The 20,776-nt window shown below is 40.4% G+C and overlaps 1 protein-coding gene across 1 annotated transcript; it reads left to right on the top strand.

Moving 5' to 3' along the window:
- The first annotated feature begins 723 nt into the window (after positions 1 to 723).
- On the top strand, positions 724 to 19,889 carry TMEM273 (transmembrane protein 273). Its single transcript, XM_005154121.3, has 6 exons — positions 724 to 812; positions 5,722 to 5,772; positions 6,612 to 6,722; positions 8,936 to 8,960; positions 18,358 to 18,384; positions 19,198 to 19,889. Exons 1-6 carry the CDS (start codon positions 764 to 766, stop codon positions 19,241 to 19,243), a joined length of 309 nt encoding a protein of 102 aa, XP_005154178.2. The 5' UTR covers positions 724 to 763; the 3' UTR covers positions 19,244 to 19,889.
- The last annotated feature ends 887 nt before the right edge of the window (positions 19,890 to 20,776 follow it).

Below are 20,776 nucleotides of genomic sequence, written 5' to 3'. Positions count from 1 at the left end.
CATTCATTTTTGGAACAGGTTAACCTGTTTGAAAGGTGAATTTTCCTGAAGAAAAATTTATTCTTTGATTGTGGTTCAAAGAATAAACTTGACTTCTATCAGAAACATCATCTGCTAGTAAGTTCTTGCTTTTTAGTTCCTATTATGGCAGGACATTCTTCTTAGGTGTAAGCTCTTTTCCAGGAATCAGCTTGCAATGGTTTTGCAGCCATGGTGGATTTCTTCCACTCCACTTCTAAAAAGTTGATTATGAAAGGGAAATGTTTAGCCAAGTACTCATCTCCTCTAAATGTTACAATGGCATTCATGTTGAATTTTAAAAAATACTGCAGCATTGATAGAGACTGCCTTAGAAGGTTTTCTTTCTAAGGCAGGAAATGGACTTGCATGTCCATGGATTTAGAAGCCATAAGCAAAGACCAATTAACTGTGGTAGGACCTCTTAAATTTTTAATAAATAAAGGTCAGTGTTTTAAGATACCTTAGAGAGCAAAGCAGCTGAACGGGGCTGTGACTGTTCCTGTCCACCTCTTCCACAGAACAGCTTCAAGTGAGGAATTTATTTACATGTTTAACTGAAACCCAGAAAGGGGAACTCCTGTTTGCAAATGTAACTACTCAGGATGTGGCTGAAGGTTCCCAGTATAATCACATGACCTGCTTTATGTCTACGATTGGTTTTGGTTTTATTTTTTTTTAAGAAGACACTGCAGAAGAGCTGAATTCAGAAAATTGGGTGAAACTTCTCTGTCAAAACTTCACAATGACCTTAACAAGCTGGGTATCAGTGCTACTGGCATTCCTTCTCTTACGTAAGTCATCTATCATATTTCTTTTCAGTCCTTTTTGAGAGCTTTTTCTTTTCCCTGAGCATGGTGGGGTTATTTATTTCCCAGTCTAGTTTTATGTATGAAGTTTAAAACTTTGTTTAGAATGCTCTTTCTTGGAGAGAACATTTTTTGAGACAGTGAGGTATTTTGCTGAGTTTTCTCAGCTAGCATTTCCTAGACTGAGTACTAAAGGGTCTGCTGTGTGAATCCAGAAGATACCATGAACTTCACTATGTGCATCCTTGCAGGTTAGATAGCAGAGGTGCTGAACATCCTGTTTGGCACTCTAAAGAAAACAGTACTTCAGTAAAGTATAAGAAAAAATTTGATCAATGTGCATGTTATCTGCAAGCCAGTTTTGGTCTTTGCAACTCTCACTCACAGAACTGGATGCTTCTGACTCATTCTGCTTCTAACGCTTCCTGCCAGCCCAAAGCACAGCTTTCTCACAATTTGCTTGTTATTTTGCAGTTACTCACATCCAATTTGTGCAGGGAAGAACTGGGGCTCATGGATAGCAAGTGTCAGCAGGGGTCATATTAACACTGGGATTGATGTAGACTAATGGGGAGGATGGGGCTGGCAGCAGCCACAAAGGCAGAAGTTTACAGTGGTTACTGAGGTCTCTGAGATGTTAAGTAAGACTCATCTTTACCTAATGAACACCTCCCACACTATCCTACTTCATGCAGAAATTCATACAAAATCATCATCTACTCTTGGGGAATCCCACAAGGGCAGTTTGCTCCTGCCTGGGGCATAAAGACCAGCTATTCATGCTTGTATCCATTGGGCACCTGATCCCGCCTCAGCTTCTATGAGCAAAGCTATCCATAGATGTACAGCAGTGCTTTATCCTCTTGTAGTCCTTCTCAGGGTATACACAGGATGTTGTTGCTCTCACTATCCTATTTGTTGGCCTTTCAAGCCCTCTGTACCTTTCTATTGACACTTCCAGGTCTCCAGACAAATGGAAACTGTCCACCACACAGGACATAGATAACCAATCATTCTCACAGAGGTGGAGTCAGCAACATCTGCTCTCCAGTTACGGACTAGTTACTGCTCACCAATCAAATGACACAAGTCCCATTAATACAGTAGCATTTGCTTAGAGCAAAGAGATGCAGATTCAAGGGCAGCAAAACATGTTCCATAGCAAAAGGCACTTTGCAATAGATAAAAGGAAAATAAATTAACATGCCTCAAACTGACACATGGAAAAGTGCAGGCAATCTATAGGCCTTGGATGGAGGGGTGCCTGGCAAAGACTAGAGCTCAACAATTTCTGTCTCCATGTAAGAGTGATTCCTGTTTTCATTTATTGCTACAGAGAAGGATTTTGCCTCTAATTTGAGGACCAAGGAAGGACCTCATTTGCCTGGATTTCAACAGTGCCTATCTTAAGAAATTCATATGTAGCTGGGAATTTTGCTACACTAAACAGCAGCTAGAAGACTTCTTTTAATAATGTTTATCATGAATGATGTCCAGCAGGCTCATTGCCAGTAACCTCTTTGTTGCCATGGGCATTCCTTGTTTGACTCTTGGAACTGCTCAGACACTCACTCTGAGCAACCCCTTTTTACAGCCTACCTCAAGGTTCCCCAAATACGTGCTTCCTTTCCCATTTGGTGCCCCAAAGAGAAATGGTCCTGAAGCCGGGGCTGCTGCAATGCCACAGGACCAGCCATTATGTGCTGCAATGAGAAGAAACCTGAGATGGGGAGGGAGAAGAAAGTCACATGGAAGCAGGTGGCAGTGAGTAAAGGGACTAAAGCAAGTGCTGTGCACTGAGAAAGGTGAGGCACATACTGCCATTTGTCCCTGCAGGTTATGGCTGGGAGTTGCTCACAGTATCTAATAAGGTGGGAAAGTGAGCTATCCCTGTTCCCTGATCTTATGTGCAAACTGCATTCTGCACCACTTTCCTCACTGCACTGACCTATGGGCAAGGCACCTCGTCAGCACAGTTACATAGCAGAGGGCACAGGGAGAACAGGATGTCCCCCAGTGCAGCTCAAAAGCTGTTTTCTGCTTTGCCCAGTGTTGTGTGCCATCTGAGGAGGGCTAAACCAGCCCAGGGATACACTGGGATCACAGACCAGGGCTCTCAGCCCCCTCCCAGCCTGGCATATTTATTTGCAGGTCCACTATCTTATCAGGAGCTCTGCTTTGGAGGAGGTAACCACAGTGGCAGAGGATTGTAGAAGTAAAAGCTTCCTAAGCTGAGTGCCTGGCTCCAGCATACCACATCAAACACAGCTCCTCAGGCAGCCTGCCTCAGCACAGACACGCTTATTCTTTCTCTCTTCCCCCCACCTCTAATGCAGGATCTGTCTACTCTGGTGTCTCATCTCCAGACTCTCTGCCACCACCACACACAGAGAAACATTCCACAGACAGTTAGAGATGCAGCCAACACCTCTCACCAGTCTCCTGGTGCGGCCAGGGCCCCTGAGCACACATCCTTACTACAGTGCCAGTTGCATGCTATGCCTGAGCTGGGTACATAAGAGAGGTGAGAAAGCACCATCAGTTACTTCAAGATCCTTTGCAAAATGATCCATGAGTCACTCAAGTATAGATACCGCACTCACCTGCAAGTCTGTTCCACCCAGAAGCAAATATTCTGCAAGGCCAGAGGGCTTGTTCAAGATGTGGGAGTTAGTCTAAATACAGGAATAAGGGGTCAGAAAGCTAGCACTGGGACTAGAGCACTCCAGAATTTGAGGCATAATTTCTAACCTCTCTGTAGCAGGAGGTTTGTGTACATCCCCAAAAGATCTAAATTGAAGATGGGATCTGGGTGTTTAATTTAGTCAAACCACTTCTTTTCATCCAAGAAGAACCTGAAACAGACATAAGCCAGCTGTCTAATACCATCCTCACCAGAAAATTGTGTTTAAGCAACACCCAGTAAACAATATTAAACCTTAATTAAAACCATATTGAAAGTATGAATTGGAAGTGTTCTCTCTAGTCCTGTGGGTTTTCAGAGATTTCCCTTCCTCCCTTTTTAAAAAGAAACTAATATTTTAATTTCAATATATTAAATTGACCTACATAAAATATTCCATGTAAAATATTATTTCTGCCATAAAACACATAATCTGTCACTGGTTTAATTCCATTAGAAAGCATACATTAAGGTCTATGTATAATGATCATTAGGATAATAAAAGTATTACAATATCACTTTTATTATATTTGAATTTAAAACATTCTTCATATGAGCACAAAGAATAATTAAAGGGATGGAAGAAAGGTGGATTTTTCTTTTTTAATTTATAATGAAATAAATTCACAGGCGAGAGCAAAGAGACTGGTTTTTAATCTGGAAATTCAGGAGCTTTTTGCACCCACTACATATAGTCTTAGATTTTTTCATTTTTAAATTTCCTTTCCTTTGTAACTTTGATTTTGGTCATTTGGGATAGCAGCTCTTGTTATCATGGCTGCAATTGGATTCCCCAGCCCTCCCATCTCCCTTCTTTGAGTGTCGTGGGGGTTTTGGAGAGAAAACATTTCTGCTTGTATAAAATAAGTTTCCAGACATTTTAATTATGAAGAAAAATTTGTCAAAAAAAGGACTTTTAGCTCAGAATTATAGTTCCCAAAATATATTTGCTTTAAAACTCAACATTTCTATTTTTAAGCTTGTCTCCAGATTTTTCAGGTTTGGATCATAATTTATGAATATTTGGGATTAGAAATGTGATTAAGACCAGGAAATAAAAACAAATCTGTTGTGAACCACCCAATATATTAGATATTTCTGACATAACCGTGGAAGCCTCAGAGCTCACACTCAGCTCAAGAGTTTCAGCAGTTTGAAAAGCAGACACAAGATAGATTTCTGTAACAGTACCAAAAAGGCTGGTTTTGGAGTGGGAGGATTGTGCTTCAAATTTAAAGGGAATCGTATTTCTAGTGTTCGTTTTAAGGGACGAGAAATGAAAGCACAGCTCCCCAAACCTCAAGAAGCATGCTGTTTTAAAATGCAGGTGTCATATCTGCCTTTAAAGCCTTCTCATGCCCCAGGCATCTCATACAGCTGCACATCAGTTACATCATTTGGAACTATGAGTAAAGACTTTGGTGGAAATATTGCTATCACTGAAAAAGAAAATTTGAATGTACATTTTTAGCCATTTCCTGTAATAAGCAAGCAACATTAAAACTAAAGGTAACCTCTCCTTTCTCTTGACTTCTTTTCCTTTTGGAAAATTTTGTATATTGCCTCAAAAAATTATGTGGGAATGAATTGTTTTCTTCAAAGCCACTCCATGCTGAGGGCCTGCAGACTTTGAGCATCAGGCAGCAAAGATCACTGCTTTATGGAGAAGGGAAGGGCCAGGATGGTGTCCTTTTGATGAACATGGGACTTTGCATGGAAGTCTCTGAAAAGGTTGTTTCCATCCCATAAGATTCTCTCGCAAAAGACTCTCTTGTCTACCAGCAATAAATCACATTTTTAAGCCTGGAACTATAAGAGGGACTGGCTCACAAATATTCTGGAGAGGGGTGCTGGGGTGTGCTATAATCTCTCTTGTTAGCATGTCATTAGGTTTACTGCACTGATAGTCTTTTGATTTATAGCAACTTTTCTTGTACACAGCTTCCAAGCTTGCATGGAGGGAACTCTGGAATAGAAACAGTACTAACACAATATAAAATATAAAAATTTTGTATTTTCCATTCTGTCCAAAACCTGGCATGTGGTGCCCACATTTCTAGGATGCCCTTATTAACTTGACTGATAACCATTCCCTACTGCAGGAAGCTTCAGATCCTTTCTTAAGTTTTACCAAGATCAACCAGATAAGGCATTATCCTACAATGTAGAGTATTCTTGATATCCTAACAGGACAAAATGTTTCCATTTCAGATTTTTGGAGACCAAAGGTTTATGCTTCTGGAAACTCAGAGGAGGAAATAGGTGAGTCCATGGTGAGAGTTTTTATTCCATACTGGAAATTAGGGGCAAAGAAATACAACAAAAATTAATGCGCTTACATATTTGTTATGTGTAGAAGATAATCACCTGATTGCATGTTTGTATTTTGCCTAGCACAGCAAAGTCCTGCTGTGTGACTGGAGCTTTTAAAGCACTTTTGGATAAATACAATGAGCATAGGGAGGACAGATCCTGAGCACAGGCCCTCAACACAGACATTCTCCTGCCTGACAGGTGAAGGTGAAGCCTTATATACACACGATGAAAAAAAAAAAAAAATCACAAAATTGCACCTAGTTTACCCTTTAAAATTCTCCTGCTTCCTCTCAGTGAGGATTTACAGAGACAGAATAGTTGGGTAGGGCATAAGGGTGGGGAGTGGGAAGTGGAGATGAAGTAAGTGTATGCAGCTATGGGAAGCAGGAATTAGAAAGGAGGATAATAAGCAGGATACAAAATGACAAGGGAGTAAGGATGGGGAATTTCACTTTTGGGGGGTGGGGGAGTAGAGCCCTAGTTAAACAACTCAGCTGAAACCTACGCGTACCAAAGGCTAAAGTTATTCATTATCATAAAATGGCTTTGCTCCCCTTAGCTGCAAGTTGACGTGGTTTCATGATATGCAGAGAGCTGAAAGAGTAAACTCTTCTCAGCTACCTAGTCTGTCTCAGCATCATCAAGCCTTTCTGAAGAATAAATAAGTTTGTTTATTTAGAGATGCATTTAAACTTTGGAAATTTTGTGTCACATCTGAAACACAAAGACTGTATATATTACTTAACGGTGTATACTCACTGATTTGTTCTCAAATCTGTTTGCAGATTTTACATACGTTGTTATAGGAGTCACTCTGGGAGCATTTCTAACAATTGCTTTTGTAGCAGTAATAATCTGCATGATCAAAAAACAGATGATTGACAATGTTTTCGGTGGTAAGAAAAATACTCCTGCTTTCTTAGTTAGAGATCTAGATCTCCTTATGTTCCAATACAGCAGATCTGAGCTTCAGTGTTAGGAATTGTGAATGTGCCACAACTCTAGTTTCCCTCTGAAGAACAATTTTTAAAAGTGTCTGAAGTGCTGGAGTCCCTGTAACTGCAGGTTCACATCTTGGTATAACCAACTCTGCTCTTTAACCCTATCAGAGAAACAGATTCACTTCAGCATACTGCTTAAGTATCTTCTAGAATAACTAATTTTTAAACAGAATTCTGTCTGTTCAACACAAGTGAATGAACCTGTTGAATCTCAGAATGGGCAAGAGGCTTGCTCACACTTCCTAACAAAATTACTATTTATTTCACTGATTCTGAACTTTTTTTTTCAAATGTCACTGGCTCCAAGATATGCAGTTTCCATCAGAGTACCTAGCAAAACTGTAAGTTTTCCACTGCAACTGGTTTTCAAGTTGTTACAAGAAAGCACATTTTTAATCTGAAACAGGCAAAGGCTCTTTGATCTAAAATCATGACTGCTGGCAGTAACAGTTCCTTTTGAGTTCATACCAGCAATTTACAACCCATACTTTTGGATTCAAAACCAAAATCTTAAAGTGAATAATGACCATCATTTCAGTAGACGGAAGTTAGTGACAGGCAGAATTTGTCCCATTGCCCTCCATCCTCAGATGCTCTCTTACTTGATGGGACTCCAGAGAGCTTCACAGAGTAATACAGAACAAATACTATGATTTCTTCCACTGCTGAAATACAACTGTCATCTGTGAAATAAAGTTACAGCACACAGTAACACTCAGCTGAGATTGAAAGAGAGAAATAAAGAGCATAGCACATAAAATAACATCAGTTAGTGGCAAATAAGGAAAACTGGAGTCCTGACAGATTGACTGGAACTTCTGTATAAGTTATTCTTTTTTGCAAAAGAAGAGCTCCAGGACTTTGCTAAGGCAAATCTTTGCAACCTATGTTTTGCTTGTTAAGAGAGGTCTGTACTCTTAGTACTATATGAGAATTTGGCTTAGAAGGAAATCATAGCAGAAATTGAAGCAGTGAGGCAATCTCATCTAATACGTGGGGAAATAATCCTTACTGAAAGAAAAAGAACTATAAAAAGAGTTTTGGGACTGAAAGCCTTGCTCTCTGTATGCCATAGAATACTAGAATGGTTTCAGTTGAAAGAGACCTTAAAGATCATCTAGTTCCAATCCCCCTGCCATGGGGAGGGATGCCATGGTGGATTTAAAAATTCCATGTTGAAATTCAAAAAAGCACTATTACAGCTCTGGTTGCATACAAAATAGCAGTTTTTGCAGTCCACTTAAAAAAGTAATAAAAATTTACTTATTCTGATAAATGTAGCCAGTTTCCACCATGAAAGATGAACCAGACATTAAACAAGGAAAATGCAGTGAGAGAACTCAGGCAGGCTGCTACAGCTCAGGACTAGGAGCTGCTTGTTCATCTGCTGTATCCAGAAAAGTTTGCTTCTGTGGCTGTGTCTTTGCATTAACCATCATGCAACAAATGAGAAGGATTTTCTGGCATCCAGAACTGTCTAACTCTATTAAACCACTAGCACATCATGACTTGGTAAAGAGGAGAGCAGTGATCTTGACTATTAAGCTTGGCGTGAACCAGACCGAGCTCTACTGGCCCAGTACTGCTACAGTGAGCTCAGCCTATCAGTCACAATCTATTTAATCCCATTTAGAGTACACAGTGGTCTTTTAAAGGATAATTTTAAATACAGACAGCCCAGGTACCTCAGGAGGATACAAATCACAACATAATGCAGCTTCCCGAAAGACAAATGGCTAATGCTTTTTTTAGTGGCACTACACAGCAGGCCTAACGGGAAACTGTTTCCACCTCATTCTCACCAAGCATCTGCCCTCCAATTTGATTCTCATGATGCTCTGGAACTGTGCTACAATCATGCTCAAAACATCCAAAATACTAGCAGAGATGTAGGTCTGAGAAAATTTATGTAAAATAACTGGAAGATGCAAGGACTTTAGGAAGATTGCATGACGCTATTGATATCAAAGAGCTTTGCCTCAGAAAGAATAGGTAGATCTTATCAGCTACAACTATGGTTTGGTTGCACCCTCCTAACTTCTGAGCAAGCTTATCACCATTTTGTTCCCAGTTTCTTAACTAATCTCATTTTCCTGTTGTCTTTTTAGAGTCAGATGGCAAACCGGATAGAAGGTAAGAGTCATTGTCCCATGCGTTTTTTGAGGTGGTGCGATACACAAACTGTAATGCTCAACTTCTCTCTTTATGCATGATGTTTTTCCACAACTGTGATTTGAGTAACACATAAATACATGAAATACATAAATACATGAAGGCATGTAATGGACTGTAATATGCAGTGTATCTAGTGGATCTGTGTGGAAAAAGGAAATTTCTTGTAGCATGGTTTCTGACATTTCAGAAATAGGAGGGAAATCACAGCAGACTGAGATTCTTTTTAAAGAGAAAATCTTTCAAACACTTTTGGTTAAGCTTTTTTGTTTGTACTATGTATTATAACAGCAAATTCATTAAAAAAAGGCATTTTTAAGGGATGAAAGCCAAAACTTTGTTTCAAAAGCATTCTTACAGGCCAAGGTCATGCAGTGATCATTCCTGCTGGAAGCAATGTATTTTTGACCTTCACATGCCTTCCCCAACCTAGAAACAACAAGACCATTTCAGGTTTTGAGCACATGATGGATTCACAGGTAGAAGAGGCAGTGCTAGACTGCTTAGGCAACAGCTACTCCTCATCTTCTCCAAGGACCAGCAGTAGGGTAGAGATGTACAAAAGCAGGGAATTTGGGCTGCAAGTTGACTGTTGACTGATGGTAATCTACAGATACTTTTTTGTGTCCTTTTGAAATATTTCATAAGTGACTAAAAAAAAAAATTAGACATTAATTAATCAGCATTTTCATGAACTGAAGGCGACAGCTGTACCCAGTGACCTAAGAAATGGCTTTTGGCCTCCCTGAGACAGCTGGATAGAAGGATGTCATCATCACAGTCATTCTTCGTAAAGAGAGAAAAGCATCTCTTGCTTATTTTGTTGCTCTTACATTCAATTAAAGATGCAAGGTGCAAGGCACACTTAAAACAGAAGTGCTTCTACACCCACATGACACTGACAGCTCATTGTAAAATAATTAACAGCACTTACAACTTTATTTAGTCAGGTATATAATGTTAAGATTTAAATAATCTATTCATAACGGGATGCCCTTAAACTCAGTGGGATATTTACTAACACTTGAGAAGAGAAAAGGGCTTGAGGCAAGCTTCGGTCAGCTAACAAAACAGTGATTTAGATGCCAACTGACAATTATTTAATGTCCTCTATTTTAATTAATAGCTCATGTCAGTTTCAAATGCCATCTTGGTGTAAGCTTGGTAAATTATAATGCCTAAAAATTTCATGCAAGTTTAATGCATTAATAAAAATGTCTGGGCACATTTAATACTAGCAGTATTTTGAGTTAACTACAGTGCATGGCAGCCAGATTTATTTTGACAGGAGACAAAAAGAGAGACATACAGAGACAAGGAGAAGAATGGAGAGAGAGAATGTTTGCTGAAAAGGCAAAGGTACATATCTTAAACCTACTGAAATAGCAAAAAGGAATCTGTTGCCTCAACACATCCTGGGCAACAGCACACATCAAAACTCCCCATGCCACTCACTGGGTTTTACAGATCCCCCGGATAAATCACTCATTAGGAGATCAGGTGTTAAATGCAATGTACAAGTCATTCTGGTGTTTGACAGAGGAGGGGAAGAGCTTGGAAGATGCATCACCCAGGTGCCAAGCTTATCAGTCATTTTCTCTTGCTACCCAAAGCAGCATCTAGATGTTCTCTTTCCTTGCTAGACTATGCTTAGGACACACAAGGTACTCTTGAGAATCAGAACATTCTTTAGGTAAATGGAGGCAGGCTTGGAATATTATTGCATGTTGCAAGTCTTCAGTCTCCTCATTGCCTAACTCTAAAAACAGCACCATGGTAATACACTAGGTGAAATCATCCACTTGGAAAATATAATCAGAGGTGGCTGGCATAACAAAGGGGCAATCACATGCAAGTTTGAATGTTGAGCTGCTTTTCCTTCCAACTTGCATAACTGCCTTAGCCTAAACATTTGAGCCAAGAACCTTTTTCCTAGCATTTTGTCATGTTCAGATCTGTAGCCAGCTGCACTGACAGTCAGACTGAACAGGATCTGATCTAAAAATTTCATATCTTTCAGACAGGTTTAAAGTCAGATAGAGAGACAAAACTTCTGTTTTGGAGAGGAGAGAATTTCCGTCTGATGTAAATAGTCCAGACTGGTCTGCACCATTTACCAAACAGGAAGCCAGTCAAGCAGGCATGAGTCATATCACTGATACTATCAGCTGCAAATGAGAGACACAACCTATCTAATCACTGGAGTCTGAGGTCAGAAGTAAACTTAACTGGAGACCTAGTTTTGATGCTAGATGTAGATGTACTTGAGAGTGCCACATGACTGTGTCTTTTGGAAAATGGGTCCAAAATCTACAAATAAAAATTCACACATGTTAAAAGAAAAGAGATTTTGGCCTTGTCAGAACATGTCATTGGAAGAGTGGTGCACAAGAAAAAAAGATGGTGTTCTAGAAACACAGGTTGCACAGAACACCGGGCATTGAAATTCATTACAGTGACTCAGTTACTGCATCAGCTATTTGCATGTAACACTATACATTCCATCTGCAGCCAGGGAGCTATACTGTCTCAGTCACTCTACTATCCATTGAAATTATATCTGCTTAAGATGCAAGAACATACTGCTGCTCTACTATAGGCATGTTCAATGGCAAAAGTAATTGAAATAGCATGATGCCAAAAATAAATCTGCAAAGAAATTATATTTATACAGTTCCTAATCAGAGTAACTAAGATGTCCTTTTCACAAAAGACTTTTATATGGAGAGAGCAGGAAACAGGGGCTGGTATTGCTTGTTTTAAGCCATGCTACAACTTTTGTGAGCTTTAATTACTTTTCAATGAAGTCATTTCCTCCTGTGTAAATGTGTCAGACTCGGAGACATGTTTTCTTTCACTGACCTGACTTTAAGAGGAAATTTTTCCCAACAGTAAGGTATCTCACTTTGCTGCCTGAAGCAACTGGAATGAGACTAGTTCATTCTCCATGTTTTGTTCAAGCCATGGGCTTCCTGCTAAGACCACCATGAAGAAGTTAACAGGATTTGTTTGGACACCTTTGCAGAGGGAGATTAAATCTATGACATATTACACAAAATATGTGACAACTGAATTGTCTATCGCTACAAAGTCCTAACAAACATTGTCAGCTGCAGCTGTGGATATGAAGAAGCACACATTTTCCTAAGCATAAACTAATGTCTGTCATATGCCCCCAGGAGATGTGCACTATAGCATTCTATCTTTACCTGCAAGATTACAGCCTGTACCTTCCAAGATTCCGATTGCTTAAACATGCTCCCTCAGTTGCTACCAGTTGTCACTTTATCTTTCTGATACACCTCTTTCAGCACATGGGATGCTAGTAACAAATACAGGCATAGGAAAGGTATTTCTTAAGCACAGTCACTACTATTCCGAGGAAAGCTTTCAAGTGTTACCAGTCTTACCAGAAGAGCAAATATTGGTATGGAGTGGCTCGGAAAGGTGGCATAGTCTTTCATGTAGAGTCCCAGCTGCTTGGTCTCTTCCCAGCCTGGTCTTCAGACTTGTAACAAGGAAAAACCCTCATCCAAAAGATGGTGACTAATGGAATGGAAGAGGCACACCTATTATCAAAAGCCATCCAACACCACTGACACTAGATGTGGGCAGTCCTTCCTGAGAGGCCTCATATTTCTGCATTAGCAGAACAGTGCCTGGAATAGAAAGAATCCTCCAAGTTGCTTTATGACAGCAAACAAAACCCAGAGCTTCAGTTGTCAAAAAGTAGACCTGCCTGGAAGACACCCGGCAGAAGCCAGCTCACACTGCAGCATGGATGGGCCTCCTTGGAACAACAATCACTTCATACAGTCCCAAAAAACACACCCCAGTGGGTCTGCCCCATCCCACTGGTTACCTCCCTTTCCCCACTCAGTTCGGTTCTGCCCTTGTTGAGTGCAGCCATGGCATTCCTGCCATAGAAAGAAAACATTGTGTGGTCTGGAAAGCGAGGAATATGTGAAAACAGTTCAGCAGAGGAATATGGGAAAACAGAGAAGAAACAGAATTGGAAAAGGTACCAAAAAGCTTCAAAGGCTATCCAGCTTTCACCTGCCTATGACCATCACTGTAGCTGATGGAAATCGCAGAGCTCTGTTGCTTCCAATTAGGAAGCATCTATTCTCCCACATCTATTCTCCCATCTCTATTCTGGCCATCTTTCCGAGTGCCTCCTGAGCTTTCTTCACCCCTTGTTTATAGCCTACACCTATTTCTTCCTATTTGGAGGACTAGAAATGGTGATGCCTATACAATGCAAAGTGTGCCCCAGCTCCCCCCCATACCTTGCAAACTACTGCTCTTGGACAGACTAACTGCACCCTTGACCTTCTTTTGGGCTGAATGCTTTGAGTCTTCATCTTTCACAGTTGCATTCCTGTTGGATTTGTGAAAGAGGCAAAACTGAGTTTCAATGTTCCAGTTCCTCCTTACAGGAGCTGTGACCAGCTCAAAGCAGCCTTCTCATGCATGGTCATTAAGCATCTTGCAGCAACAGAAATGAAGCATTGAAGGGAAAAAAAATTAGCCATACCTTACATGCACCCCTTTCTCTCTAAGTCCCCAGTAATCCAGGCAACTTCCTGGGTTTCTTCAGTAATTATCATCTTCCTTAGAGCCACTGAGTTGCCTGCATCTGTCTTTGTTCTCCTAAATCAAGCTTCCTTTTTCTTTTCCTCTCCCAGGAATATTCCTTTTAACCTATGACAATCAGTGTCATCTTCTTGGATCTTGAGAAAGTGGTCATGTAGATTCAGCAAAATCTTTGACACCTCTGGGATCAAAGACTTGAGTGTTTTTTCTTAACACCCCTCAGCTAAATCTTAAGTTGTTTTTTCACTTGCCACTTTTTTTTTTTCTCCAAGCAGCCCTTTCCAGGGTCTTTCATTCTGCCAACTGATATTTTCTACAGACAACCCAATCATCAGGGCAACATAAAGTTTTCATAAGTTGCTGGAGGCTTACAAAGAAGGATAAGCAGAACCAGCAAAGACATTCAGCCTCCTCCATGGTAAGCCTTGCAAAATCAGTCAAAAAGATTCCTTTCTGGTCTGCTTTGACTGCAGGGTTTCCCTTCACATTGGCCAAATATCCACTATTGGGGGAATATATCTACTAATCCAAATACCCACTATTGACCACCACCACAGCCAAATATCCACTACTGGGGGAATTGGAATGGAAAACAACTTGGAGGGATACAGTCCTCTTAGTGAAGTGCTTTTGCATTTCTGACAAAGTAGCAGATACCACATGCACAAGATGAGCCTGGCCCTCCTGATACACCAGAGCAGGCTCAGTTCGCTCAGCACTGTAGGGATTAATGAATGGCTGATAGAAAGAAGGCTGCATTCAGTGCCTTAGGTTTTCTCAGTATACATCTTGGGAACTGAGTTTAATGAGTTTAAAGATGCACAAATGCCATAATAATGCATGCTACTCAAATAAATGTAATTATGAACAGAAATGGCCTAAACTCCAAGCATGTTTGTGTTAAGTGTTAAAAAATGAGCACATGATCTCAGCAGAAATGGCTGTCTCAATTCCTTGCACACATATATTTGCAGAAAAAAATATTAAATACCCATTCTGGGTTGAGGCAGTGGCCACCAGTGACTAGAGATTTTCTGCCTGGTTCTGTTACTGTCCTGTTTAGTCAAACTTGTTCTTCTGAACAACCTTGGACAAGTTACTTTGGCTTAGGTTACCCTTTCCATAAAATGAAATTGATCTTTATATCACACACTTCAAAGTCATGGACATTAAGCTTTGCACTGTGCTGGGGACACCGGGGTTTAAAAAGCAGTACTAAGACACTCTGTAGGCACTTTCAGGATCTCAGTTCCTCTTAGCACCATTCCTGAATGGGGAGAATACTTCATATACAGACACATACACACACAGAGACAGTTTATATACATATATATATATCCGCATACATATAGCCCAGACTGTTAGGGTAAGATTAATTCATTAAACCCATTTCCAGGATACAGCATACTTCACTGATGCCAGCTACCAGCCTGATGGGCAGAGCCACACTTCTGGCTATTTTTTGCTTCTCCCTGGCCACCCTCCACATTCCCTAGGAGAGCATCTGGCCCAGGATGCCTGTGCTCCCCTCAGATCTGGGGGCTGCATTTGTGGTTGACCTTTTCACAGCTGCCAAACAGTGAGGAATCCTTACTCCTTCCTACCCCTCTGCACAACTGTTCGGGGCTAGTCTCTGAATCATTTGATTGTAAGAGTTGGTGCCAAACCTGCTGATTCAGGAGAATACTTTCCTAGTAATATTCAGGCACCTGTTGGGGGGAATTCCTTCCACAGCCACGGTGGTCTCTGCTGGCAAACTTGCTGGTGCCACAGATTCCTTCAATAAACAAGTGACTCTACTTTTCCCTGGAACTGCTGTGAGTCTGGATGAAAAAAGATAAATGTTTCTGGAAGAGCACCCTCTTCACTCCCGTCAACAGACATCCAGGGTAATTCAAATATTAGATGTCACTGAGCAGAGAATTCCCTGCTCCCAGGCAGCACCTGTCTGCCGTCCAGACTGAGCAGCTTTATGTTGACTAGGGCTTGTCAGGGAGGTGACAACATGGATTAGTTAGGAATGAAAGCTGCTGCCATAGCTAAAGGACAGCTTCAAAACAGAAAACAAAACAAAAACAAGGTCTCCTGATGCAAGGGACTGAGAGTTCTATAGCCAGAGACAATAGCATCAAAGCAGAACTCATGCATATTCCAACTCACAGACTTTCCTGTACTGCATTTAATTTCTAAGCAAGTTCACACTAAACATATAAAAAAAGGAATCACTAATTTCAGATGGAACTTCTTTCAGTAATTTCTCAGAAAATAAGATTGTTTATAGATCCTTTTTTAAGTACATGTATGTAGTCTGACAGATAATTTGTTTCAATTCCCTGACCTTCTACTCTCCAAGAGTTCTTCCTTAAATGACTTGTACTAGGTATCAACAAATCCAAAGTTTGTTTTTTTTTTTTTTCTGGTTGTTGCTTATAACTGTCCATCTCCATGTTCCATGGGCACTTTACAGCCTGGTGTCAGAGAGCAAATAGCAAGTTGAAAGAAATGATCAGTGATGATGACTTCTGCCTTACAGACTGCAAATGCTTGGGGACTCATGGAGAATTTTTCATAGGTTCACAGAAGTTCATGGGCTTAGAGGCTTTCCATATGGGTTTAAATTGTCCTTAAAGATACATCAAAGAGGCCCACGGCTTCAATGGAAAATTTGTATGCACTTGTAAATGAACAAAGACAAAAAAATCACTGTCTGAAAAGTAACTAGATGTAGGGTCGTATTTGTTTGTTTATTTTTCTTCATTAAAAACAACACCTGGCCCACTCTCAAGTCTGATTTACTACACAGACATTAAAATGCTCATGTGAGCACAAGAGGTGTGGGAGAGAGGGCCAGGAGGTAGAGACAAGTGCTGAAAAATAACTACCCCTCTAGGCGGAAATACTGTTTTTAAAGTGTTTGTGAACTTGTACTTTTGAGTGAGCTTCAGTGACTCCCTGGATGGTATCAAAGAATGGGATCAACAGAGTGTACCATCTTCAGAGACAGTTCTGCTCTGCTTTCCCCTGCCTCCTTCTGCAGCCGCATATTCTGGTCAGGCAGTCGCACATCTCCATGGCCTCGTGGAACAGGCCCTGCCAAAGATCTATATGGTATAAAATAAAAATAATTTTCAGAGAATTCAGGCTGTTCAAGGGCATCTGTCACAAGGGAAGTAGTAAAGTATTACAGCTGAGGTGCTGGGGAAGCCTGGACCATCCTTTCCTGGCATTGGCATTGTTAACAGTGGGAAGGCTGCCTGAGAGCATCAGCAAGAAAGCCAGTCTCTTTAGGTGACTTACCAATTATGTTGGGCTAAACGGAGAAGAGCATTGGCTTCCCATCTAGTCTCTTGTTTGTTCTTTCTGTATGCAGAGGACTGAGTTACTTAGGATTATGCCACAGGCAGGACATCACTTAGAAACAATACTGACAGTTAATGCCCTTCCCAGTATTTCCCTGCCACCTTCTCCTCAGACACAGGCTGGGGAAGGGATAAAGTGAACATCCCTGAACCTAATCCATCACTGATTCACCCCAGTTAGCTCAAAGCATTTTGCACTGGCCTTGTTTTGCATTAATTTGTTATCACAGTCAGAAGAAGAGGATAGAATTGTTGTTTTTAATGGCTGCCGTTCCAGACAGGCAGGAATTTGCATAACTTGGTTCACATGCTCAAATCTGCATTATTCTGTTTGAAGAAATTTTGACAAGTTCATAAGCTCATCTCATGTCAGGTCCCCTGATTATGTTTTGAAATGTCTCCTCTTTCTGGGAAAGAGCTGCCACAAACTGTTTGGAACAAGCTGAAAAATATTGCTGTATAACTGTGACACCCTGGGTAACATCAGAGCTGTATCACTAAAAGAAATCCCTGTGTCTGTGAAGTGCCAGACACCAGTGCAGGCAAAAGAGGGCTGAGACAAACCCCAGGTACCTGCAATGTGGTCACCAGGTTGCAGGCAAAGCGGGCTGGCAGGCAGGTACTGGATAGTTGCTGACAACCTTCCCTCCTGCATTTCAGCAGACACCTCTGTATGCTCTGGAAGCTCCCAAGGACTTGGCAAAGCTGGCAGTATGGAAATTCAGCTGTGAAAGCACTGCAGGACAGTGCAGGCACTGCCACCTTATAGATCTATGCTAACTCACCCCAGCCCCAAACTGGAGAAAGAAATAAAGGAGGAAGGGGAACAGAGCAGAAAAAAAATCCCTCCAGTTCCTGCCTATGTATGCCTCACCATATGGTCTCCCATGGGTTGTATGACCAGTTCAAACTAGAAAAATGAGACTCAGGTCTTAACTTTCTTACAGGCACTAATCGTTAGTGCAGTAAATTTCACATGGGCAGAAAATTTCAGCACAGCTTTCTAGAAGACACATGATGAAGTTCCTCTCAAGAGAACGAAAAAAGACTGAGGGAAAAGATAAGAAGGATATCCCTCACTGCCTGCCAAATCTCCTGTGAGTTCTGTCTTTAGCAAAGTCACCAGAAAACTGCTTAAGTAATATTGAAGGAAAGGGACTATGATGAATACTATTTCCCAGTAGAGTCATGAGATCCAATATAAATAATCTGAAGGCTGCAAGGCAAGATCTTATTTCCAAACACTGACGCTAGATGGAGCAAAACTGAATAAAAGATTAAGAGCAATGAAGACAAAAATAAAGTTCCTGAATTTTCTCAGCTCCTAATGTGCTGCTTCTTTGAATGCTGATCTTTGATTATTGCTCTGAAAGTCACAATATCTCACTCTTTGTACTTTACAGGTCAAACATGGGATCAAGCCAAAACAGGTATGCGCAGGGACAAGGGGGAGACTGGAGGAGCAGAGAGATGGAGTGACAGTACTAGGCAGACATTTAGATGCTGTAAAAACACATCAACATAGGGAAAGGTTACACATTCACATAGGTAGAGGAAATGTTGCACAGTAATAAAGGCTGTGGGGCTACCCTAACTTCCTAGTGACAGCCCAGATCTGCCAGACACTCTACATGGCCTAAGGCACGTAATTTAACAGCCTCATTCTTCCCAGCTGTGTACCTGGAATATCCTAACATAAGGCCCTGGCATACTGCAAAACTCTGCGCCCAATGCAGCTGCAATGCAACTCCCTCAACATTAGTATGTACTCCAACTGGGTAAGCACTTGGAAAGATGCAGCGGTAATACAGATCTAGGAGCTGCTCAGTTGGTCTCTACTCATGTGGTAAGGCAATGCTGGGAAGCAGCCCAAATAATGATAATCCAGAGTCTGCAGTTCTTACAGTAGGTTGCTACCTTAAAATGCATTGCTTGCTGCTAGCAGATTCCTACCTGGCAGTGAAGAAGGCATCAGGAAGTCATCACAACAGCAAGAATCATTCATTTGTTAATTCACTTAGAATTTGTTAATTCTACCTTCGAAGATACACAGATACATCTAAGAAAAGTGGAAGGAACTTCATTAATGTAATTTCAGCAGTGCTATTAATAATTTTCTAGAAATCTTCTAATTTTTATGTGGGTGTCTCTTAGCTCAGCTTTTACAATGATGCTATGAATCACCCCAGGTAAAACCAAAGCCAGCAAATTATTGTTAACCTGTGACTTTTCTTTCATTTCAGAGAAGACACCAATGTACCAGGAAAACAAAGTACAAATGATCAATAAACCTTTTGCAATCAGCAGTTACCTGGTCTGAGGATCAATAAAAATCTCTTGTATGCAGGCAAGAATCTCACCAATTCCTTTCTTTGTTCTTTAATTGAAAGACTGATTGATTGATTGATTACAGGAAGTGCATGCTAACTTCAATCACCTGCACACAAGAAGCCTGTAATTCCTAACAGCATGTATATGCAGGAAATATATGAGAAAAATCAAATAGATGAGCTCTGCTCATTAATAGAGCCTGTTTAGTCTGTGCTAAATATATGATTGATTTCTAAAATCAGTTAAATCGAGGTAGAAATACATTTCAGCAGCAGAATCCATTGTCACACCTGTATTTCAAGATAGGTAAATAATGACTGAAGTAACTTGAAAAGAAAAAAATTATTCATTTGACGTTGAAGCTTCTCAGTTTTTTTCAGAAAATACATGATCGGTGTTAATAGGAAAACATTTCATTCACTCTAAAGTTGTATCTTCTTTATTCTAGGACTAATGTCTTGTATAACTGTAAGTGGTAGTTCTAATCTCAGCCTTTTAAATGAATCATAATTTAAAATTAAAAATTCCTTTTTGAAATAATGGTTTTTATGTTTTGTTTTTAGAACACTGGAACAAAACCAGTTTTGTAATTTCAAAAAAAAAAGGTTTCTGGGCACCCAAAGCAAAACATTTAATGCCATCATTCTAAAACAAGCTAATCTGACACTTCCAAATTTCACCCACCCCTATTTTTTAGTATAGAGCAATGCATTAAATTCAATCAGAATTTGTGAATAATCTCAGTCTCCCAGCCCCTTCATTCTTGTTCTAGCAATATACATTCTCTTGAATTTTATTTCATCATAATTGCTTTGACTGACTCCAAGTATAGTGAGAGTGACAAGAAAAAAAAATAGAGCTTTGTCTCAGAATATTTGGAATAGTTTAAATCATTTTAAATGGTTTAAACCCAAGTTGCTTTGTAAACACATTCCAATCTTTCTCAAAGCTGTGAGCCTGTAGTTCAGAAAATAATGCTATAGTTCTGTTTAACCCACTTCTTTCAAGAGTGCTGTATTACAGTAGATATTTTCATCACAAGGTGTTAGAAAGGCAGGAAATTTTTTATATTTCAGTCCATTTTTTCCTTTCAGTTTGTGAAGACAGGGCAGCAAATGCTACAATGCTACTTGGCTAGGAGCAAGTCCACACTGGGCATCCCCTGCTATTCCTGCAGCTCCTCTCAGGAAATCCAGCAGGATCCAAAGGCTTGAGAGCCTCAGGTTGATGTCACACACAGCATCAAGTAATGTCACAATATTTCACAGGCATAGCTATTATGTTGTAACATTACAGGATGACTCCAAGCAGGATATTACATTATTTTATTGCAACTTACAAAACCCACTGTCCAGATCCAAAGACTGCAAACTGTAAATAGATTGGATCTTGCTAAACTTTACACTCAGTCCAATGTCTGTGGACATATGGATTTGTTTTAATCTCTCATCTAACATACATTCCTAAAGTTAACTTTTAAACCAGTGTTTG

The sequence above is a fragment of the Melopsittacus undulatus genome, chromosome 4, assembly GCF_012275295.1.
Source record: "Melopsittacus undulatus isolate bMelUnd1 chromosome 4, bMelUnd1.mat.Z, whole genome shotgun sequence".
NCBI lineage: Eukaryota > Metazoa > Chordata > Aves > Psittaciformes > Psittaculidae > Melopsittacus > Melopsittacus undulatus.
This window is presented reverse-complemented; position numbering and strand designations above follow the sequence as displayed.

What these genes read in the sequence shown, in the direction of transcription:
- TMEM273 (XM_005154121.3), top strand. Translation starts at nt 764, where the DNA reads ATGACCTTAACAAGCTGGGTATCAGTGCTACTGGCATTCCTTCTCTTA. An exon ending in AAACTCAGAGGAGGAAATAG is followed by an intron (nt 5,773 to 6,611) that starts GTGAGTCCATGG and finishes ATCTGTTTGCAG; the next exon opens with ATTTTACATACGTTGTTATA. An exon ending in GATGGCAAACCGGATAGAAG is followed by an intron (nt 8,961 to 18,357) that starts GTAAGAGTCATT and finishes TGTACTTTACAG; the next exon opens with GTCAAACATGGGATCAAGCC.